Here is a 25,324-nt window from a genome sequence, read left to right on the forward strand (position 1 = left end):
ATTCACATGCATACAGCAAAGAAGCACCCCTTCATCAGCTGTGTTGAGGTTTGTAATAAAAGCTTGGTTTAATCAATTCCAAGATGTCCTATTGTGTTATTGAAGAGGAGCACATCATCCCTGGGTATTGAGAGCCCTTGGCTCCATTTGATTCCTAATTGTCAAGTGGTCAGTCAGTCCTGATGACCCGCTATCCCAGACGGATGCGACCCCTGCTTACAAGCCTATTTGAATAACTCAAGCTTCATACCCATTTTGGCCAATTAAGCCTTCCCAAGATTTGAGGAGAATCAAGGGCAGACTCGCTGAATCCTATCAAGCAGAAAGAGCGCAATCTCTTCCCTGTTGTTATCCTCCCTTGACCCAGATATTACAATCAGAAGTGGATACACACATCAGACAAGAACAACACACATTTAACACACATGCCAAGGTTGAAATCTCCCACCAAATGAATAGAGGGCCCAGGCTTTAAGACAATAAAGAGCCCCAAAATGTCTAGACACACTTGCCATAACAATACAAATTAAACAGCACATGCTCATATTCAAATATTCACATGCTCAAAGGGATCCTATCAGTCAGACACAATTTTATGTAGGTACCACGTCCGAATAGCCTTAAGAAAGGCTATTTGTCTCCTACCTTTCGTCATCTTCTCCACACCGCCGTTAGCCTACAATCCCGGTTCTTGTCGGTATGTAAATGAGTTATTTCGCAGCACTTGGGGCGGGCCCCAGTGCTCATACAGCACTGGGGGTGGCCTCAATGCTGCGAGACAACTCTCTCCAGCGCCGCCTCCTCTTCTTCAGCAGCATTATCTTCAACCTCTTTTTCCAGCGTTGGCTTGTAACTTCTAGGCCTCGGGCCTTCAGTAGAGCAGACTGCACATGCCCACAGGCCACGAGAAAATGGCCACTTACAATACTGTGCAAGCGGCCATTTTCCCGTGACCTGTGGGCATTTGCATTCTACTCTGCCCAAGGCCCAAGGCCTAGAAGTAACAAGCCAACGCAGGAAGAAGAGGCTGAAGATGGCGCTGCTGAAGAAGAGGAGGCGGCGCTGGGGAGAGTTCTCTTACAGCATTGGGGCCACCTCCAGTGCTGTCTGAGCACTGGGGCCAGCCCCCAGTGCTGCGAAAGAACTCCTTTACATACAGACAAGAACCGGGATCGTAGGCGAAAGGCGGTGCAGAGAAGACGTCAAAAGGTAGGAGACGAATAGCCTTTCTAAAGCCTATTCCGACGTGGTACCTACAAAAAAAATCGCATCTGACTGATAGGTTCCCTTTAATAATTTTAATAGGAACTATATAAATTCTTAATTTTCTCCATGTTTTGATTGACCACAGATTATACCCTGCCACTAGGGGTCACAGTGGTAGGGCTACCTGTGTTTACCTTACTTTTAGGGAACCTTCCTACAAAAATGTACTGCCCAAAACTGACAACTAGAGTTTACCTTCTTATACTGTAGTAACTGCTGTGTAGTAACAATCTGACACTACAAATTGTTTCCGCTATAGATGTAATTATGTAAAGGAAAGAGGTGCTATTATTCTCAATGTTGTTTATTTTCCATAATTCTTATGACAACCTTATTTATGGTTGAAGTAAAAACTTTATATGACAATTAAAGTCACTTCCTCTGCAGGGAAGATGTCTTAAATCATAATTTGCAGTATATTCTCCGCAGGAAGAATGCTGGGGTTTTAATTACCCCAATATAATGTTAATAGTTAACAGGTAGCATTATGTAGAGGGCCTGGACTGTACTTTGTTTATTTAATGGGGGAAACATTGAGACAACTTCCCTTTAATTTAGAATGAAAAGGCTGTTAAATTTGTTTTAGGATCAATCCTGTTTGTTCATATGAAATTGGACCCACGTTGTTATCAGTATAGTTTGACTTCTCCTGAAAGTGATCCATGATGAAATATATACATCTGGTGAGAATAAATTATACCGAGGATATGCATTCTTTCATTTTCTCAAAATGTTGCTTCATTTTTTAGAAGAATGTGTCACATTTTGTATTGCTCAAAATAAAATCAATTATCATCTGGCTCAGATTTGTTCCTGTTGGATTCACAAATGGTTGTCTTACTTGGCATCTGATATGGTGTCTTTATTGATTTTTGCTGTGTAAATAGCAGTTAGCTGATGACTGCTATGCATTACTAAACAGGAGCCTGTGTACATTACCACTGCAAATAAGCTCCAAGTGAATTTATATTACGTTTGTTACAGGCTTAGGAGAAAACTTAACATTTTTAGTATATTCATTGACTATGTATGAAATTTAAAAACAAAAATGAAATGGGAACCCATATGGAATTATAATGTTTATGTTATAATTAACATCCTACTAGTACTAATTCATATTACATAATACATATTATTTAAGAAACACAACTAGGCCTAGATGTTAGGCCTTAGATGTTTGTATGCTTACTTTTATCACACACTACTACATAATTTCCTTCTCTCCCAATTACTCACTAATGAGGATTTACCTTTTGTTGTGTGGATATGTCATGGAAATGAACACTACACTTTCTATGTGAAGGTGTTCCAATGTCCAATGTGTTCTAATGTGTTTTGATTTAATGGAGGTTTGGCTAACCCTTATGACTCTAAAGGTGTCCATATACACTATTAGCTGTCTTCTAAATGCTTGCTTAGCCAACAGCTATGGTTCATTGAATTGAGTATACAAGTGCTGCCAATGAGGAAAGGGGCATGGACATGGACATCTGCAAGGCACCACTTTTGGGGCAGAGTCTCGAGGATCCCATATACAACAGTCCCAAAGAAACTGATGGCTTTAGTTAACTTATATCTATACTTATAAGTGTCTTATCCTTGTTTCCAACATTTTGTTTTCAAAAGACAGGGATGATATACAATTTGATATACACACACTTATAGAGAAATTGATGTTATACAAAATAAATTATTTAGAACATAACTGTGATTTTGGATAAAATCCCAAAGACTGTTTAAGGCTTGAAATTAAAGGGGTTATCAGGGGTGACAAAGCTTATCAGTGCATTCCCTGAACCAGTTAACTGTTTTTACAACTATGCAATTCAGTTTCCCCAGAAGTCCTGACATTGCTTATACAGAAAGTAGCTGGGGAGGAAGAGAAACCAGAGTTACAGCCACCTTAGGTTCTCTCTGCTCATGTATGAAATGGGGCTCCATGGCACATAGGTGTATATTAGTAATACAGCTTAACCAGTACAGGGATTGCATTGGTAAGGTTTATCATTCCCTGTTAAAGTATACCACCAGTCAAAGATGACATTTCCCATTGTGCTTGATTTTACAATCTACAAGCTGGTCCAATGTTTTTCTACAAGGAGTAAGGGGGAAAGAGTTTGAAAGCATCTTTGAGAAGACCCCTAATTCAGGTCAGCTTTCTTGTGACATCTTTTAAGTTCTACTATATATTATATTTACTGACTATTCCCCTAGAAAACCATTTTTCAGTGCAAATTTGGTTTGTGTCAATGTGGCTTCACTCTATATAGTTTTTGACATATGGTTCATTCCGTTCCAAGTGCAGATATGTGAAAGTCCATGTTATACATAGCATTTTATACTTTTGAAGAATTTTATTTCTCTTGTAATTCAGTTAATGTCAGTAGTAATAGAAGTAGCAAACGATGCCCAATATTTTATTTAGCTTGGTAGACCAAGAGCTTACATCTATCCTATCCTATCATTTCTTTTAAAGAAAGCAATATATTCACACCTCATTGAGATATAAGAGAACTTGGATCTGTCAACACATCTAAAGTTTCTTGCTTTGTAAATCATCCTTAGTATGCTGCAATGATGTATGCCAAGCTCTAATGGACAGGCATATCATAGTGTTAGAAAACAAACATTTATTCATGTAAAGCATAAATCATTCAGGTGATGCTGACCAGTTTGTTGATGTTTAATTTACTATATAGATAAAAACCTGCACACTCATTTACAAGTTCTGTCAAGTAACCGAGAATTTATGAAAAGTTTCTATTTGACTCGTGCAAGAAATATTCTAAGGTAAATGAGTAAACATATTTTCTCGCTCATTTCTTCTTTTTCTCATTCCTAATTTACATGAATAAGATAGCTAGATCCCCTGGATACATTACATGGATGTAACTGCATGTAATCTTTGTTTTTCTCATTGGTTTGCAGTTTGTATATCAGAATAAGAAAATCAGGCATATAGTGCCAAAAAGAACCCAAATAATATTGCTATAGAATTTACATAAATTAGAAGCAGGAAATGTCTGTACTCATTGTCATGGTTCAAGTCTATTTAATGTTCAAATAGAGTAGCTATATAATCCTCTAGAGAGAAAGATCTTTTCTCCTAGGATTGGGGTAATTAAATATGGCTTTTTGTCTATAGGGTTGGCATTACTTCCTCCACTGTGTAAAACTTTACTGAAAGTGCTGACATATTATTACATTGGATATCGCCAACGGGTTAAAATAGGTGCATGCTATCTGAACCTGACCCAAGTACTTTCCACAAAATGGGGGCAGGTCTATTAAAAAGCTCTAAAAGCAAAACTGCCTAATTTGCCCCTAGTAACCAATAACAATGTACAATGTGAAAGTCGTACAGTAATTGGTTGCCATAGAGCTTTTTAATAGATTTGCCCCATTGTGTGGAAAGTACTTGGATTAGGTTCAGATGGCATGCAGCCTTTTTTTTTTTTTTATCACATAGTGCTGGCCAGCTTTATATTACACAGATGTGTCTACCCTTAACTTAGCTCAATTTTGATACTTTGTGAACCTATTCAATACAAACCTGTGAGGTGATCTTATTTTCAGAGAAGGTGCTTGCCTTTTGACACACATTTTTGTACATGTCCAGGCAAAAGGAAAGATAAGGGAACAGATAAGTGTAGGTTTACATTACACAAACCCTAGAAAGGCCGCAATGCACAACACCACTGGAGGCTGCATATAGATATCATTTTGTCACACCACATTACAAAAGTATATTGTTGCTAATCATATTGTAAGGCCCGGTTCACATATGCGTTTGGGCCATTCCATTCCCTTATCCGCATGAAATATGCAGAGATAAAAGCCCTGCAAGCAGCACTTTTCTGTCTACATTTTTCATGCGGAAACCACAGTACCCCCATTATACTATAAAGGGGTCCACGGGTTTCCTTAGCTGACCTCTTTTTTATGCAGATTAGGTTTCAGTTCAGGGGGGGTTCCCAAGTGAACTCCCCAAACGGAAGTCTTAACAAAGATGTCAACCAGGCTTAACACATATATTTAGGCATGTTCACCCAAGAGAAACAGAAGATACATGTTATGTACTTAACATGCAAGATTACTTCATAAAGATTTTTATCAAAAGAGAATAGGCACAGCTTCCTGCAATGTGTGCATCCCATTAATCTTTTCTCATGTACTATTTCTATAATCCTAATAGACAAAATTTTAGTGACTAAGTACATAAACCCTATATAGTATACATAGCTAGAAAGACAGCTAACTTGTAATTTAAAGCTTCAAGGTTAATGACAATGACAAATATTTGCAATTCGCTTTTCTCACTAAGAGACTCAAAGCACAGGGAGCGCTTTGGAAGATGGCCGTTAGTGGTTGCTATGCAAGCACTCATCCCCAACACCCACAAGAGTAATAGGTTTTACTGGAAGCCAATTTACCTATCAATATATTTTTGGCATGTGGGAGGAAACTGGAATACCCCCACAAACATGAGGAGAATACTGTATTCAAATTGCATGCCAATGTTGTCCTTGGTTGGATTTGAATCCAGGACTCCAGTGCTGACTATAGAAAAATCTGCCAGAGATGTCCAACCAAGAATACAAGTAAGGGAGGACATATAGGTGTATAGATACTTGGATGGATAGATAGATAGATAGATAGATAGATAGATAGATAGATAGATAGACAGAAAATGTATCTTATCTGAAAGACATCTATCTTTCATTTGCAGGATCACAGTTCCTGTGCACATATCTTTATCAGGTCCAGTAGCATTTAATAATTGAAATTTTCACATAAAAAATGTATCCATTTCTAAATATCAATTTTCCTCCAGGTAAAATCATTTCTAAAGCACACCCTTGTTTCATTGTTTTAGATTTCCGATAACATCCACTTGATGAGTATTTGCTTCTAAAAAAATCAATGATATAATGATATAAGCGAATGGACTGTTGTTTATCGGTGGAATAATAGCCATTATTTGTAGGAAAGCAGGTTTATCTCAGTCAATTGCTGCTTAGTAATAGCTAAGAGAGCGTAAAGCTTGCAGCACTGCTGTCCTTTCTACACATGACAGGATTAAAATAGAGTCTCTCATTGTGAGCATGTTAATGTCCCAGCTATCAAGCTGTTAAAAGAGCTAAGTAAAGGGAAAGGTTTTGGCGACGTACAGTGACATAATTTAATAGCAGATAAGGTTTTCGGCCTTGTTGCCAGGAGAAATGATACTGTAGGTCAGTAATATACAGGTCTATTCCTCGCACAAGGAGGATTACCAATTAGAGGAACACATAATCAGACAAGCTCGAGCTGAAAAGAACAAACTATTCCTGGGAGAGGGGGGCATCTGCTTTGTGCGAGAATGGATCTGCTTGTTGCTTGTGGCAGCCTGCCTGATATTAAAATATGACTGGATATCTAAGCGGATTGATAGAATTTCTCTTTGTTTTGGTGCAGAGAGGTTATCGCCTTTGAATTACCTGCACTTGCCTTTGTCTTTGTCTCCTGTTGTTGCTGTTCCCTATGGAACGTGTTAAATAGAGATGTGCCAGGAGGAAAGGCAACAAACAAACTTTCCTATCATAGGAGAAATACACCATTGAATGTGAAATGTCTGGAGGCCTTTGTGGTGAGTAGAAAGACACTCATACGGTGTAACATGTTAAGAGCACAAAACCTCTACACTTCACTCTTTAAATAAAGCACTTGAGGGCAATGTGTTACCTAGTGGGAAAACTGTTCCAGTAGACGCCTCTGGATGTGTTCACAGACGTTATTAGAAATGGGTTTGCAGAGTTCACAGATAAAATCAAGAAGCCATATATCATGTTGGATGATGACGGTAGAGTTCAGAAAAGAAGGCATCTTCCTAATATTCCCTGCATTAGAAAATCAGCTCTCCTTTACTGTATTGCTTTAGGATTTCACAGACTTTGCTGGGAGTCATTCAGTGTCAACTTCAGATGCAGCAGAGCTGAGACGGTCATGTAATGTGAGTCTGAGCATGTAATGAATTAATGTATCAAACTAAACCTACCGTCCTATGTGAAAGCACAAGTGCCAAGTAGCAAACTTAGCTCTACTGTGTTAACATAGCCAGCTCTGCTTTTGTACGGTGGCATTTCTATCACATTTACACTAGATGTAACAGAAAATGAGAGATACAAACATGTCCAAGGTAGCAATTCTGTCAGGAAAAGTGTCTTTGATAGTATCAACTATATCAAGTATTTAATATCTCCCAGCAAGGTTATCCGAAATATGAGTACTACACTGGAATATCCTATTTTTGGTTTAGTGTTCCGGTTTGTATATCACACAGTCCAAGCTGTATACCTCAGCTCTGCATGCTTATCTTCACCACTTTGTGGTGTTCTGGTGTTTCCATACATATTCTTCATCAATACGTGACACAGTTTGATAACTTCATGAATGTTTGCGTTCCGATGCTTTCAATATAAATGTTTGTGGGTATAGACTTTTCTATATGGAATACAGATTTGTAGGCAGGATTTCATTCGACCTGTCCAGACATACAGTATTGGGGAAGGGGGAGGGGGTGCACCTTGTCAGCATTCCTCTAGCTCCACCCCTGGTGATTAACATGCAGTCATCTGTATGAGGCTAGGTTCACATCTGTGCCAGACTCTGCTGCAGAAACCGTAGAAAATGTCAATGTGTCTGTATGACCAGCTTACTGAAAAATTTCAGCCTGTGCCAATTCTGTTGTGTCTTATTAGGTAACAGCAATTTACAGTAAAATCTTGCATCTCTACAAATCTATGCTTTAAATATACTCCCAGTTTCAAAATGGGGGCATAACTAAAGGTTCATAGTCCCTGGTGCCAGAGATCAGCTTGGGCCCCCCTACTCCTTACCACAAACCACGCCCATTTTACCCTGCTAAACGACAAAACAGTAAATGCTGAGCTCAGGTAGTATATGGTTGGACCAGAACAGAGCAGATAATTTGGTAACGTAATTTACACCATCTACATTTCTAATGTGCCAACTAATTACACTTTTTTGTGGGTCATTAGGACAAGACCAGGCATGGACATGATGCGGCTAGATTTGTTTGAACACTATGTGGTCAACTCCAACTGATTTCTATTAGATCATAAAAAATTTTCATGATTGTTGACTGTTAATTGTTGCAAGATTCCGTGGCTGTGCGCTTTTCACCTGGTTTAACCCTAAACAATGAGAACAATCTTGTCATGATGGCTTTGCCAGATGCCAGCTAAATACTCTTGTGCCTCACCTATATATTTTGCCTCATATGTAACTACAGTAAATACCACAAATATACTCCTGAACAATGGGACTTTCATTTATTCTAGCATAGTTGGAATTTTTCTCTAATCTACACTATTCCCAAGCAATCACTGCTGTATGTTTTGGTGCCTGATATGCTATTTAGGCCCTATACTGTTATGTGGGCAACGTCAGACAGGACTGGTATTCTGAATTGCACCCCTGTGTCTGACACTGCCCTTCTGACAGTACAGAACCTAAACAGCTTTTCAGGCACCAAAACTTAAACTTAATCAGCATTAACAGCTTTTAACTAATTCAATCTATATATCAGGCTGCATAAATGAGTGTTTAGGTCTTTTTGAAGGGTAACCTGACAAAGCTGCTACAAGATGTAGTGAGAGCTGATTTGATATTTGAGTGGTGAGGGAAACTCCTTGTGGGGCACCTAGCTTAGGGGCCTAGGTGAAGCTGCAAACTCTGCAACCCCTATAGCTATGTCAGTAATTCCAACACAACATATGACAATGCTGGAACTTGACAGGCATTTTTCTTATCAGCAGATTTAGGGTTGCTGATGTTAGATGATACCAATAGCTGTATGTGTTTCTTTATGTTTACTGAATACCAGTGCTGTACATTGGGCAGAGGATGTGCTTTGTATTGCAACTCAGCCCTACTCACTTGAGTGGGACTAAGGACTCATTACCACCATAGTCTCTTCAAACAGCTGATCAGTAGGGGTAGGATTCCCGCCAATCACATATTGATTATCTAGCCTTAGGATGGGTCATTAATATACAAGTCTTGAAAAACCCATTTAATTGGGTAGTCTTATGGCCAAGCCCTGGTAAGTGGTAAAATATTTTATGTTAGGAGGTTACAAGTCTGCTAATTTTATATTCAGTCTCCGAGAGATTCCATCCTATGTTCCTGGAACATTTTGGAGAATCCTGCTTATAAAATGAAAAAGGTTTGCCAGGACAGTGCATGAAATACAGTGTACAAAGAAAAACTATAAAAATTAGTAGTGACACGGGGTCAGATGACAGATCACATTTAGCATAAAGAATGGCAAACTAATGCCTGTAAAGTTACAAAAGTAAAACTGTTCTCTTCAGTCATGATGTTCAATGTATTTACTTGTTTTCTGAGCTTCCCCTAAATCACTTGTTCTTGGCATTTTATCGACATTCTGCAACATAGAAGATCCCGGTGTCATTAACAAATCAATCAGAAGGCCACTCAACAATGTCTTCTCTGACACGTTACAAATCTTCCATCATTATAACAAAGACATCACAGCACATATCATCTGTTAAATACACATGGTAATCGGATTTCCACACATACCTTGTGAAAGTTCGCCATACCTTCCTGGCCTCTCTGGTGTGAATCTTATCTGAAGTAATATGCCAGCACAGGCAGAAAAAAGCAAATGAATCAGCTTGTAGTTTACTTTCACTTGATCTGTAGAAAAAAAGTGGATTTACACCCATGAATATTACATGAGGAAATACAGCAAGTCTAGATGGAGCTGTAGTGAGATTCAATTGCAGATAGAGTGACTAGAACATAATCTAAATGTCTTGTAAGTATGTCTCCTGAGACATCTAGGCCCTATCTGTAGAAATCAGGATCTTCCTCTATACAGCAAGTATACATGACCGCTAAATGACTATTGTTATCTACTAACTTTGAAATTTCTCATTTGTATTATATTTCAGACCCTATATAAAAGTTGTTTAGAAACATGGCTTATTAAATTTAGCACTAAGTATGCCCTAAGCAGATAATATACAATACATTACAATGTGATACATATAACACTAAGGCTTACTGGTACAACTAGGATTCCATTGATCCAACAAAGGTTTTTTTTATGTGTGAGTGTGCTAAAACAGAATTATGAGTTCTTCCATGGATGGGGACTCTTATTATTCTCTACATAGCCATGTTGCTCTTAAAGAGGACTTTTCACCTCCTGGGGCACTTGCGGTTTCATATATCACTAGAAAGGCAACAGTGCGCTGAAATCAGCTTTCTTGTTCTGTGTCCCCGCTGAAGAGCTATCTGTGCCAGTACAGTAGCTCTTCACTGTCAGAAAGGCGTTTCTGACAGTCAGTTAGGAATGCCCTTCCTCACAGTAGTGTCTATAGCGCTGTACTGTGAGAGCAGTGAGGAACGCCTTCCTCCCGTCCTGATAGTACTCGTCCATAGATGAGTACTGAAGGGGTGTTCCTCATCGCTCAGCATCATCACTGGATGGTAAGCAATGCCCACTCTTACAGTACAGCGCTATAGACGCTACTGTGAGGAAAAGCGTTCCTGACTGACTGTCAGAAACGCCCTTCTGACAGTGAAGAGCTATGGTACCGGCACTGATAGCTCTTCACCGGGGGCACAGAATGTGAAAGCCGATAGTGCGCTGAATTCAGCACACTGTCGGCTTTCTAGCGATGTATTACACTGCATGTGCCCCAGGAGTTGAAAGGTCCCCTTTAAAAATATTGAAAAATAAAATATTCATGCATGCAGTTTCTACATAGCAGCAATTGTGAATGCATACATTGGTTGGTATTTTTAGAAAATGTAGCATGCTCACTTAGTTTTTCTGGTCATTTCAAAAATTCCTGGTCAACTAGTGTAAAGAAAAGGTTAATTGTAATGACTACATTGACGGGGTTAAATTTATATTCCTTAGATATTTATAGCAATAAAGAAATCAATAGTAATTTAATAGGTTATTCCTGGGTGGATCCCATCCTCATGTGAGTCATTAACAAATGGGGCAATGGGCAATTGTTCAGTTTTTAACCCCCTTTAAACTGTGTTGATTTGTTGCCAATATATGATATAGATGGCCTGGTACTCATTTTTACCAAATTGTACTTATTGTATCCATAATCACCAGCTCTTCCCTGTTTATGTTTGTGCTGCCAATAGTCCTGCATATTTCATGCTGTGTATAGGATGCAATGAGCTGACACTCAGACTGATCAGGCCAATTAAACAGGCCATATCCCGGGAACAAGAGCTCTTATGAACACTTAACCCTGATAATTTGCCTAATAGTCAGGCCATGCAAAGCATGCTGGATCCACTGACCTCATACACCTTTCCATGTAGATTGATCTATAAACATTTCTTCATAAAACCCTGAACTATAATCCTTCTCATCAACTGAGGTTGGAATTCAAGGATTTCTACCCTTGACAGCAGATAAACATCCTATAGGAGCTGCTGGCTGCTTTATAGTTCTGCCTCCTCTTAGTTCTATCACTTATTTGTACGATTTATGAAACTGTCTGAAAGAAAAACTGTCCCTTGCCCATAGCAACTAACACTTTGCCTTCAGGTGGTCTCCCAGTAAATATAGATCTTATGAGGTAACAGACATTCACATACATTACCACCATGAAGATTCCAGTTGTATCCAGACAGTAATGTTCACCGAGTGTAGCTTACCTTGTTAATAAGATTGCTGTTGGCCAAAGATTTCATCAACTGCTATTTCTTCAAGCAGTCAATCATTTTTATTTCAATAGGGACAGGGGAAAATAATTTAAAGAGCCATAAGGGAACTATTGGGAGGCACCCATACATATCTTATTATCCAATAACCCTGAACATTGATCTCATGTGTATAAAATGTAAAGATTGAGAGTCCTTAGTAGTTGATACCTTTTTAATGGCTAACAAAAAATGATGACATATTACGAGCTTTCGGAACAACTTGGTTCCTTCATCAGGCTGGTATAGCTATATCTGAAGGCAAGTACATTTATACAGGAATACAGATATTTGCCTTCAGATATTGTGTTATACCAGCCTGATGAAGGAACCAAGTTGTTCCGAAAGCTCTCAATATGTCATCATTAGCCATTGAAAAGGTATCAACTACTAAGGACTCTCAATCTTTACATTTCATATCCACTGGCTAATATGGTACAAAGATACATTTTTCTCATGTGTATGGGCAGCTTTAACGTGTAATAGAAAAAAAGTCAATTGTATCTTGTTATCTGAAAGTAGAGCCCATGGAATAAGCCACATATTTGTTATTTTAGACGTTGGAATACATTATAGTTTGCATATATTCTAAAACTGCGAGCTAGGTCTCACTGGTGATGTGCCATCTAGTTTTGGATGAAATACTGCTGGGGAGGCAGTAATAATATAGAGCATAGGATTTTCTAAGCACTCGATTTAGCAAAATAGTCAACTCCTTTTGGGCATATTGCAATGTTTCACTAGGCTCAGAATAAATGCAGACAGTTTTTTTTTTTTTAAATAAAACATTTGGAATGGGCTATAATCTTTGGTTAGACTCATGCATCCCAATGTTCTGGATGGTGAGCCCAGTGAAAAGAGATTAGGAAGATATTTTTTTATGTTCATTTTGTATTCAGCATGGAAAAATATTTTGATCTGTACATTCTTTGGCATAACTTTTGTAAAGTATAAATTGATGATACATCACATAGAGGAAGTCCCACTGCTCAATATTCTGCTTTAAAAAACGAATGACATGCCATATTTGAGGGAACTTTTTTATATTCTTGCTCTCGGAAAGTTCAAAAGTGTATTGCAGATATGTTTGTTGTTTGCAATGATTAGTTGAATGTCATATTCATCATCTTAATTTGGAAAAGTTCCAAGTAAGTTTGAATGAACAAATAGATGATTCATATTCATAAACTTGCTGCGAGCAATGTAATTATCATACCTGCTTTCAGGCTTATCTTAGTAAATGCAGTTTAAATGTTACAAGTCTTTGCTAACCTTTACTCAAAATTTCTATGAACAAGCTTTGAATTCTGAATCAGGATTCCTTTATATAGTTATAAATTTGTTTTATTTTTATTGGGTCGCTTAATATTGTTCAGCAATTTAATTTATAGTTAAGACATCTTTTAATGGCTTACGTACGGTAATAAGTAAATTTAATTCACTGGAAGTACAGAGAGTGCATTCTTTTCCTAGGACTACTACATCAACATTCCTTCTATTCATTTTTATTGTGTATATACCATAAATAAATGGAGCATTATGGGGCATTTACAGCGAGTCTACCATCTTCTTAGTCATATTTATAAACTAAACATAATGAAGTAGATTTGCTACGACTCTGCTTCGTTTTTTTGTAGTTGCAGCTAAAATAGTCACAAGTGGTGTTTTGGTCAAATGGTCAAACCATATTCACTTATTTTTTTCTCATGAATCACAACAGAAATAGCCATAAATTGGTGTAGATTTCTGCCAAGGTTCATGGCCCAGAGGAGGATTCATAACAATGTGCACAGCTCATAATGATTCTGTAAAATACTGCATCTATGCAGGGATGATCAATACTAGCATATACCATATATACTCGAGTATAAGCCGAGTTTTTAGCACAGTTTTTGTGCTGAAAAAGTCCACCTTGGCTTATACTCGAGTCATGATGGTAATTCAGCAATATTTATAGTTACAGACCTGGCATACAGACACCGGGGTGGGTGCCGGGCCACAGCATCGCCATGCTCATAGCAGGAGGGTGGTGAAGCTGTTCATTTCAAACTGCAGAAGTACTTATGTCTTATGACTTCTACTAGCAGGCCCTGGAAAGCAGTCCCCCCCCCCCCCTCACTCCATCACATGCCGGGTGACGTGGCCACATAAGGTCAGGCCCGCACCCGGCGTGTGTCTGCGTTCCAGGCCTGCTAGCAGAAGTACCCGTAAGTGCTTCTTCAGTTTGAAATGAACAGCATCACCACACTCCTCCCAGGAGTGCAGCAATGCTGCGTTCCTGGCACCTGCCCAGGTGTCTATATGCTGGGTCCGGATCCTGGGTCTGTAACTGTAATGGCGCCGATCTACTCCAGAGCGGTCACTATACCAACCGGCACCTACGCTGTAACTTTTACAGCGGTAATGCCGGAGCAATCAGAGATTGCAGGCATAAGCTTTGACATCTCTGCTGTAAGTGTTACAGCGGAGATGCTCTCCGATGATGTCCCTGTACAGTAATCGTCATCAGGCGCCAAGGGGAACCGCTGCGGGGAAGCTTCAGGCGCTGCTATGCCGCTGAAGGGAGGAGGGAGTGGGCACGACTGCTCTCTCAAGGGTGATCCTGAAGATAGGCTCGGCCGCACTGAGGGAGATCCACTGCCGCAAGGCCGAGGAGCGGACCTGAAGGGGAACTGCTCTATGCAGCCTGCAAAAGAAGTGATAATTTTTGCAATGTATTGCAATACATTAGCATTGCATTAGTGATCAGACCCCCTGGGGTTCAAGACCCCTAGGGGGTCTAATAAATGCCAAAAAACAAAAATGTTTAAAAAGTAAAAAAAAAAAAAACAGTATTAAAAATTCAAATCCTCCCCTTTTCCCTAGAACACATATAATTAATAACCAATACTGTGAAACACATACACGTTAGGTATCCCTGCATCCAAAAACGCCCGCTCTACAACTCTATAAAAATATTTTTACTGTACCGTAAACACTGTAGCGGGAAAAAAAGTTGTCTAACTGCCCCTTCCCTGAGACTCGGTTTCCTCCCACCACCACCACTTGGAATTCAGCCAGGCTAAATATAGGGTATCTGCAGTGCTCCTATTCCGTCAGCAAGGGGTTAATAGGAGCACTGCAGATACCCTATATTCAGTTATGCTGAATTCCAAGTGGGGAAAACAACCCAGTCCTTCAGCTCAGGGAAGGGGCAGACAGACAACTAAAACACTCCCTCCCCTTCCCCAGCATCTACTGCACCCAAAAACTCCGGCCATTTTAATTTTTGAAATTTTCCAGTAGCTACTGCATTTTCCCCCCTTGGCATATACTCGAGTCAATAAGTTTTCCCAGTTTTTTGTGGTAAAATTAGGGGTCTCAGCTTATATTTGGGTCTGCTTATACTCGAGTATATACGGTAATCTGTATATTCATATCTTTTAGCTGGATTTGTCATTTTCATAAACATGCAAATGAATGCTTTTTGGTGCACCTTGTTGATGCCCCATTTTTCCTTCTTCATAGTTGCCTGTATCCCTCAAACCCCTTGCTTCTTACTCAACAAATCCCTTCCCCTGCCCAGAGCCAGTAAAATGACTCAACTTCTGAAATGTTGTTTGAGAACCGAACCAGCATAATCAGGTGTATGTGCAGCACTCTCCTTCTTGGCCGCAGATTTCAATACTGTACATGCTCCTGACACTTGTAATATAGCTGCCTCATATATCCATTGCTTTAAGTATTTACCTTCACTCCTCGAAACTCTCAGTTTTAACCAAAAGATTGGTGTTGATTGGGATAACGTTTCTGTTGGTTCAACATATCTTAATATGAATATTTATTGAAAGCTGCATAACACAGAGGCAGTCACATGGCCTGTTATTGTCTCCATTAAAGAAGGGGGCCCAGAATTAGTTAGTCAATGACAAACTTTAGTAATGCTTGACTCAAAGCACAGGGAGGGTTTTAGACTTAGTGGATGCCATATAATTACTCATCCCCAACACAAGGATCACTTGTTTGTACTGTATAGGACACCTATTTATCTATCAGAACATTTAAGCATGTGAAAGGAAACTCACACAAATGCTAGGCGAGCATATAACATACAAGCCCCATACAGATGTTGTCTTTGGTCAGATTCAGTGCTAGGACTCCAGTGCTGCAAGAGAACAGAAGGAGAACAAGGCTCCTTCTCCATAGCAATATCTCCATAATCAGGTAACAAATGGCAAACTTCAGCTTCCTTATCAATGACTGTTTCTCCCATGAAGTTGACTAGAGAGTGCTGCAAACATCTTCTTGCAATTTTTGCCGGGATATAGTGGGCATACCACCTGGCAGAACAAGGATCAGGACTAAGAGCCACCCCTGTTCTTCTAAGAGTAAAGTTTCATATGTGAACAGTCAACCATTCTCTGTGAGTATGCCATAAATGTCTATGTGGGAAAACACCTTCAAGTAAAAAAAAAAAAAAAAAAAAAAATGAAAGCACATTTCATTATTGCTATAATTAGAACATTTTCTGAATCAGACAACTAAGTGACAAATAAAAAAGACCATATAAAATAGTGCTTAATCTACATATAAAAGTAGGTTTGTTCCATTTCTTTGTATTCTAGTCTTGCAACCAGCAGTACTGTACAGTGTCTCTTCTTTAAACATTTATCAGTTTGTGTTCACATTGCTTGCAATTCATGGTAGATTTGGAGTGAAACCATAACAACTCTTTCAGAAGTATTCTGTGTTACATTTTTTGTGCTTTTACATTTGTAATGAAACATCTGGAATTATATTCCCATTGCTAAATGCTTACTGACAATTGTTTAAACATTAACAGTCCCTCAAGCAGATGCCATGTGCTGACCTATACAAAAGGACAAAATGGTGTCTTCAGTAGTCAGGCCGATTGATGTTGTGTCTTTGAAATTTGGAAGTGGAATACTCTTAATGCTAACATATTTTATTATATTCACCTTATTATAAAGCACCATTTGTTTCACACATTCATTTATCTAAGCATCAAATTAGAGCAACTAAAATGTTTTATGAACTAGTTCTTTATAGTTTGTTACATCATTATGTCCAATAAAGCAAATATATCTGTTTTTGAACATATGACTGAACAACTTTGTAACTTATCCAAATATAGAACTCAATTATCTGAGCTTGGATTCTATTCCCTGTTTGGCTCCATACAGTTACTTTGAAACCCTCTTCAAATGTTCAGTTTTGCATACCCTTAAATATGCATGATTTCTAATCACTAAAGCCTTTCCTAATTGTGAAGATGCAATTTAACGTATTTCCACTGACAGGTAGGAGTCATTATGAGTGGAAACGCTTGGCAGTTTTCCGAGTACAATTATGGTAGTTATACATATTACCTTATTGCTACCAAGCTGTATTTTAGTGAGAAACAGAAAGTTATGCATACTTTATATACTACTTACAAAATCCATATAGAAGACAGACAGGATGTTTTATTTTCTTTTTGTGAACATTATGGGATATTCACTGTGTCTGTATCTGACCTACTTAAATATGTCATCTTTTACTAGTGAAATAAACCTTTGCAATTTTACCTAATAACTTAATCTTCTTCCATTCCCATATATTAAAGAGATAATGCTAAGAACCTAGCACTTTTTCTTCTCTTCAAAGTGCACCAGCATGCTTTATAAATGTAGATATTTGGCAAGATAATGTTTTCCTTATTGGTAACACTGAGAATACTTTCAGTCTGCTGGGCTTCCAGCCAACAAAGGCTGCTCTAAATGACTAGCCATGCCTCTTCAACATATGTGCTGCAGTCATTGGTTTTATTATTGTATAATGTCATGCATTGTAGGGCAAACTAGTAAGGGTAACTAGCTAAGATTAAAGAGGTGACTTTATGTCACTGCTAAATATAGACAAAAGGAAGAACACATACATCTAATCAGTGTTTTCTTTGCCTTTTGATATTTAAATTTGTTACTAATGACTCAAAATTATAGCAAAAGATCAAACGATTAGATAGATAGATAGATGATAGATAGATAGATAGATAGATAGATAGATAGAAGATGGATAGATAGATAGATAGATAGATAGATAGATAGATAGATAGGTTATGAACGAAACCTGCTTGCTACTCTGAATCTTTTGGAATGCTGCAGATTCTTCAATTATTATGTACTGGATAAAAGTCACAGTTCCTAGTACCATTGTATGATTATTCTTAATGTACTATGTCCTCAGGAATAGGCAGCACTTCAAGACTTATGTTAAAAAAAGTAAAATAAAAGCTTTTGTTAAAAAAAAAAAAAAAAAAAAGCCCCATAAGTTTGGGCTAACATGTTGCACATATGGGTGAATATAAAACCTCTTTAATACCTTGAAGTGCTGCCTATTTTTTTCATCACTGAGAGACTATGTCAGTGTAGTAATGCTGCCTCCTATCACTGGCTATAATGTGCTGCTGGATATATATTTTCTAGATATATAGGTGCTTTGTTTGAAAATACCTCCATTAAGAAGATGAAATATTTCTGTAAACTTGGGTGAATAAACACTATAATGGATTATTTGGAGTGCTTCGTCTTTCTAATCTAGAGATAGTATAAAGTTTATCTTTGGTTATATCTCTGATTTATTTTAAGCAATTATTTTCAGTTGATTTATACAGGTAACATGCTTTTTTGGTTAGTATATTTGAGAATGTTTTCAGATGTATCACATTATGCCAGTGCACTGTGGAGTGTATTCATTTTATGCACTTTAAATGGTGAATGGTGAAAGAAACATCAAATTGCTTTTTCAGTAATTTGCTCTTTTTCAGTTGAGGTCATAACATATCTCAGAATGTTATACAATATGACACACAGGAAATGTGTAATTATCAGGTGATGCTTAGTCTGTGCTATTACACTTTTTTTAGGGGACATACTGTATTAATGTATGCAATTCCTAGTAATCTCATAACATATTCACACTTGTGATTAAGGGAAATACAAATGGAGATTGTAGGGTAAGGAAAACACTGAATCCAGTACAGAGTTGCAATACCAAGTGCGACCACAATACAATGCTGTGCCTGTAAAGCAGTGAAGATGCTCAATGCTCATCCAAATACTACAGCCTCTTTACGCTGATCTGTGAGGATTCTGGGTGTAGTTTTTCTTTTAAAGAAAGATGAGGGGTCATACAATTTTTTTAAATCTTAATTTTTATTGCAAAAAAAAAAAAAAGAAAAAAAAGAAAAATGTAGCGGCACTGAGATCTAAGATGATGGGTGCTAGCCCCAGGGAACCGACCAAGAACCTCACATTGATTCAAAAATAAAATTCAGGCATCACTCCAATAATAAGTGTAGGAAACTGAGCAATACTTTTCTGACCCATGCAACTCATTTGTTTTACATTTTTTTTCCTGTAGGCCTCTGCAAGCCTTGATCCGACCCTGCTTAGGGCTAGTTCACACGTGAGTATAAGGGGAGGTTTTTGACAGTGGATTTCGCGTCCAAAACCTCCCCTTATAATGGTGGTCTATGGAGACTGCCGGGCTTCTTTTCTCCGCTAGCGGCGGGCTGCTGCTAGCGGAGAAAAGAAGCGACATGCTCTTTCTTCAGGCAGAAGCCGCGCGGGCTGCGCCGCACGGCTTCCGCCCGGCTGCAGCACCCTCCATGTTGGCTCATTCATTTGAGCCGACAGCGGAGGTGAAAGCCGCGACCGCGATGGTCGCGCCGCGTCTCTCTCTCTGTCAAAACCGGCGCGGGCAGTTCACGTGTGAACTAGCCCTTACAGTGTTTTGCTTGGTTAGGAATCACTGTTGGATCCTTTATTTCTCTTATAGGTTTGTAAATTGACCTTCTGTTGTTAGAAATAAATACCTTACAGTCTGGGTTAGTATGTTTTTGTCCTTGCTGCCTTCACAATCGGAGGACACTTGAAATACTTAGCAGGCAATTGCTGAAGAGAAAAGGCTCCTCAAAACTTAGTCCCTGTTAGTGAAAAAAACATAATTATTTTCAAGAATAATACTGTAAGATTTCATGCTATATAGTTAGTAGGCACTTGTTACCTGTTTGGATTTGCAAATTATAGCAAGGAAGTAGATTCAACATATCACATCAAAATATAGAGAGCAACTGCAAATTGATTGCTTCCATTTCTAGTTAGTGATGGCTCTGAAAGCCCTGATACTGGAAACAATTTCCTCTTTACAATAGATGATTGTAGTGGAGACTCTTCCTTTGTGCTGCATTTCAAAACCTGTTTACTCTGTTATTATTTAAAAAAAAAGAAAAAAAAGAAAAATCCTCCTGCAGAGCATTTTAAGAATCAAAATATTAACACTAAGCCCATTTTCAACAGAATATATATATATATATTATATATATAGGACAGCTTTAACTATAGGTGCAATGGTGAAGTTGCATCAGGCCCTCTGGTTAGTGACCCCTTCAGCCACCCTGGGTAGAGTGGGACAGTTCAGCATTTTGGGTGATATCCTGCTGTTCCTGGTGGCAGGCAGTGATTTCACATCTATCTGAGTCCTGTTAAAGCTGCCCTGGATATATCTAGCAATAATAAACATGAATGATGAATCAATATTAATCTACTCTATTAGATAATGCAAAATGTAATTTTTTAATCAGAGTTGTCTAGAAATAAATACTCCTGTGTCTTGATTTTGTTGTTGCATACGTATTATTAAAGCCCCTCTTGTGTTCTTTTGATTCCTTCTCAGAATGTCCAGCTCATGTGTCAGACCGCCATCATTGTATCCTCTTGTGCACAGGCAGCAAAATAATCCCTTCTATTGTGCACTTTAGCCAATAAGAATCAGCAAAAACACTAAACATATTAGATTGAGGTTTAGAGAAGGACTCAATATTTAAACACAGACACATATATTCTTAATAAGTACAATTAAAAACGTGTTATGGTTTACACAGTTCAACGCATTACGTCAAGTTGTTTTGAAGGTGAAGGTCTAGACACGCTTCAGATTTTCCACAGAGATCAATGATAACTATTATCTCAGCTGTTCAAGCTGCAATGACAGAGCTCAGAGTGACCATACGGTCCCATGTCTAAAGAGCATATGCTGAAGACATCTGAATTTATTCTGTGGATTTCTCAGTACTTAGTTTCTTGTCCAAATGTTGCTGTTGAAAATTGTTATGTGAAAAACAAATCATGTAACATAGCCTAGCCAAATCTAGATACTGGACAGCTTCCCTTTCATGATCATTCAGGATTCTGTTTGATAGTTTACATTATTACTGGCACTCTAAGACTGCCAACGGTTACTTGTGACAAGAATACAAATGTATCTTACAGTCTTGTAGAATTTAATGTAAAGAATTATATTTATATGTCATATTCTTCATACATGGAATATCCTTATCGCTTAGACTGCCACATGTTTTTTTCTAAGGATGTTTTGAGTCTTTTCTTCTTCAAGAACAATTCCAGAAGAAGCTATAAAAACACCAGAACTTTTCTCCTATTGAGTTCAATGAGAGTCAGCTAGCTTTGTTTTTCAGGCCTGCTTTGAGGCTTTTGGCAGTAAAAACCATTCCAATTGCCCAAATCCCATTGAAATCAGTGAGACACATGTAAAAAGCACACAAGAAGATGTGCAGAGTTTGAAAACACTTAAAAATAGCTGCTTTTTGAAGATACTTTTTTTTAAAGCTTTCCACTTTTTTTAAGCTTTTTGTAACCCCCTCCCAAGGATTGTCTTTGCAAGACAGCTGCATTACTGGTCTGCATATATTAGTATTTTTTTTCTTTTCAAAGAGCATTTCGATTCTTTTTATATACTGTAAGTCAGTCAAAACTATCCAGTCCATTTTTCCCCCCTTACCATGAAAGGAAATGTTTTGCTAAATATTTTTAAGAGTAACTTCTACAATTTTCTTTTTTCCACTGAATTTCTTGAAACAAAAATAATGTTATTGAGAACCTCTGAGATATGTTATAAATTTAGGTCACTGCCTAAATTGTGTTTACAGACAAATCACTAACCTCAAGCGTATTTGATGCAAGCATAAAAATAAAAGTGGAATAAAAAAAGATGTCTTACTTTATGAGATGACACCAAGCCTGGACAAATGTTAACTATTAGCAATGGCAGAAATATAAATTCTAAAAGCTCTTTGTGAAAATTTATCATTTAAAATATTGACTAAGACAGTTGCTAGTTAAAGAGGTTCTGCAGGATTATTGTTTAACATTCTGTTAAAAACGGATCAGAGGGTTAGGTGAAAAAAGAAAAGCCAATGAAATTCATCCATTTCATTCACTGTAAGTTAAAAACTGATGCAAAAGAGATGCCACTTGGCCATCAAAACTAGAAAATGGAACAGATGGAAAATGCTAATTAAAAACTAACATGCATGTTTGTTTACAAACACTGTTTGAGCCATCAAAAACATCACTGTCATGAGAATAAGGCAAAAAGTTTTTTGGTATTTTTTTTAAATTTTCTTAATCATACTGTATATAACGACTGGCTTGTTCAGCTATACAGTGGCCCCAGTCCATAGCTGCTTTAGCCTATTATATATTGTGACACATCCCTTTCACTCATATAGATTGATTATTTACCTAATCAATCTAAGCTGATGTAAGTTTTTGATGGTGCCCTCAAAAGGGTCACCCCCAAATCAAGCACTGGTACCTTAGCCCTGACTCAAAATGATATCCTTGTTAAATTGTGAATCTATCCCTGCCCTAAATGTTTCCTCAGTGTCTTACCTGGTTCACTAGGGAGCAAACTGTCATGGTAACTGGACGTACTTGTATTTTCCAGTTTACTCTTTTAACAGCATATGTAAGACCACTATTGAAGTAAATAATAAGGTACGATTGTGAGGCTCAGATCAGCGCCACTGTGTAGCTGATGTATCCAACTATTACATGCAATATAATTGTCTTACAATAATGAATTCACAGTGTTTGTAAGTGAACCCATTTTTGACATTATATGAATATCATATGTATTTGTTTTTATTTTTATTACCATAAATAACATTTTGAAAGTGTTTTTCACATATACTTTTGAATTGAGAAATTGTATTTAAATTCTGTAATGGTATAGGGAAAATTAGCACCATGTTAGTCACAAAAAAAAATCATGCGAGGCCACACAGTGGCTCAGTGGTTAGCACTGCAGTCTTGCAGCGCTGGAGTCCTGGTGTTCAAATCCCACCAAGGGCATAAAACCATCTGCAAGGAGTTTGTATGTTCTCCCCGTGTTTGCATGGATTTCCATCCCATATTCCAAAGACATACTGATAGGGAAAACATGTACATTGTGAGCTATATGTGGGACTCACAATCAATATTTAAAAAAATAATAATAATGCAATATTTGACACTTTTGTGTCAAAAAGGCAAAAGTATTGTAGGTATGATACCTGTATTGGCTAACCAGAAAAATTACAAATGTAAAGGTATATAAAGATATCATACCTACAATAGTTTTGCCTATTTGATACAAAAGTATCAGTGCAAAATTCTCTAGTGGGAAAGTTACGACTGATTATGAGTTTTTCTAAAGAGCTACCATCAGTATGACAACTAACTACAAATTATTACACTCACACACCCATTAGAGCAAATTTAGTTCAAGACTAAAGCTTGCCATACACATTAGACTTTAGACTGCTAAAGTGGCAGATTTTATACTATTTGCTGTTAGTCGTACATAAACCTATGACAGTTTGTCCCATACAGGCAACCATCATCTAAGGTTGGTCGTAACCAAAATCTGTCATATTGGATTTTTTTCTGCTGTCTGTCTGCTGTGATCTGATGTGTACAGGCTAGACTGACAGGCCTGTGGGAGATTTTTGTATTATAGGCATGTATTTGTACTACTCATACACCCACATCATTTGCTGTTTTAAGCACTCCATTATCACTGAATGACTTTTGTCTATGAATTTCCAAGTGTCTGAGATAGTTGTTATTATTATTATTATTATTATTATTATTATTATTTATATAGCACCATTAATTCCATAGTGATGTACAGTTGGAGGTTTACATACGGTACACAAAATATACAAAACAAATATAATACTAACATAAACTGACTTGTGGGATAGAGGGCCCTTACAGTCTATGAGGGAATAGGGATAGAGACAAAAGGTAAGGGGGAGACTGTTCAAATGGTGGTGTTGTGACAGTAGAGTTACTGGAGGTTGTAGGCCTTCCTGAATAGGTGAGTCTTCAAAGTCTTCTTTAAGCCTGTGATTGTGGGGGTCAGTCTTATGTGTCTTTGTAATGAGTTCCACAGTATGAAGGATGTGCTGGGGAAATCTTGGAGACGGTTGTGTGAAGAACGGATGAGAGCAGAGTAGGAAGTCTTTGGAGAATCGGAGGTTAGCTGTGGGCAGGTAGCAGGAGATTAGGTCAGAGATACAGTATATGGAGGGGACAGGTTGTGGATGGCCTTGTATGTTAGGTCAGTAACTTGAACTCTATTTACTGGACAATGGGTAACCAGTGAAGGGATTGGTAGAGGGGAGCAGACAATGAAGAACTAGGCGGAAACGTGTATTAAGTGAGCAGTAGAGTTGAACGCTTGTTGAAAGATTTGTGGTTGTACATGTGTGTGGGACAGTTGGTTGTATGACCAACCACTGTTCAGTTCAGATGAGCAATGGCAGTCTGAAATCTAATGTGTTCATTTGCTCATTGCTCCATTGGTTATACTCTTGTGTTCACCACTGGTCCACAACCAAAGTTCATGTCTATGGAAAAAGATCATAAGCAGCGACTATAAACTCTGAGTTTACCATACACTGTATTGCCACTCACTTTTATGCATTTTAACACTTTTCCAAGGATTACCCCTTTTTTTTCCAGAAAAGGTGTTTTCACATGTATTTTTAGACACACATGGCAGTTATATTGCAAAAAGTAGTGGTTTCACAGAAAAAAAGCATGTTTTGATGACTTATGATATGTATTCTATATAACTCATTCATCATTGTTATGCAGAAATTTATTAAACCTGCTGGTTCGCATGTTTCGGTTGTAAGAATAAACAATATACTTTATATTGAAACCATGCAGCTTGAATAAAAGTGGAAGGATAGTAATAGTATATTTTACTGCCATATGCCCTGGTCTTAAATATTCCTACACCCTGAGAAACAAATTGAATGCACTATAAAAAGAATTAGTAAAATGCAATTAGTAAAAAGCAAGAAAGCCACACTGTCTGTGATATAGCTGGAATGTCTCAAATATGTGAACAATTTATTTGACATTTTAGATAAGCAGGGCTTTGTTCAACTGAA

The 25,324-nt window shown here is 37.9% G+C and overlaps 1 protein-coding gene across 11 annotated transcripts in view; it reads left to right on the top strand.

Moving 5' to 3' along the window:
- The window catches only part of DMD (dystrophin), a 1,873,751-nt gene that overhangs the window by 272,298 nt on the left and 1,576,129 nt on the right, over positions 1–25,324 (top strand). The window contains exon 1 of one of the 11 annotated variants that reach the window (XM_075265065.1): positions 6,390–6,895. The exons of the other annotated variants lie outside the window; for them this stretch is intronic. Within the exon in view, the coding sequence (XP_075121166.1) occupies positions 6,877–6,895 (19 nt within the window). The 5' untranslated portion in view covers positions 6,390–6,876. Of the gene's footprint in view, positions 1–6,389; positions 6,896–25,324 lie in introns of those variants that run through there. 11 annotated transcript variants of the gene reach the window in all.

Source organism: Leptodactylus fuscus, chromosome 2 (assembly GCF_031893055.1).
Source record: "Leptodactylus fuscus isolate aLepFus1 chromosome 2, aLepFus1.hap2, whole genome shotgun sequence".
In the NCBI taxonomy this organism is placed as follows: domain Eukaryota; kingdom Metazoa; phylum Chordata; class Amphibia; order Anura; family Leptodactylidae; genus Leptodactylus; species Leptodactylus fuscus.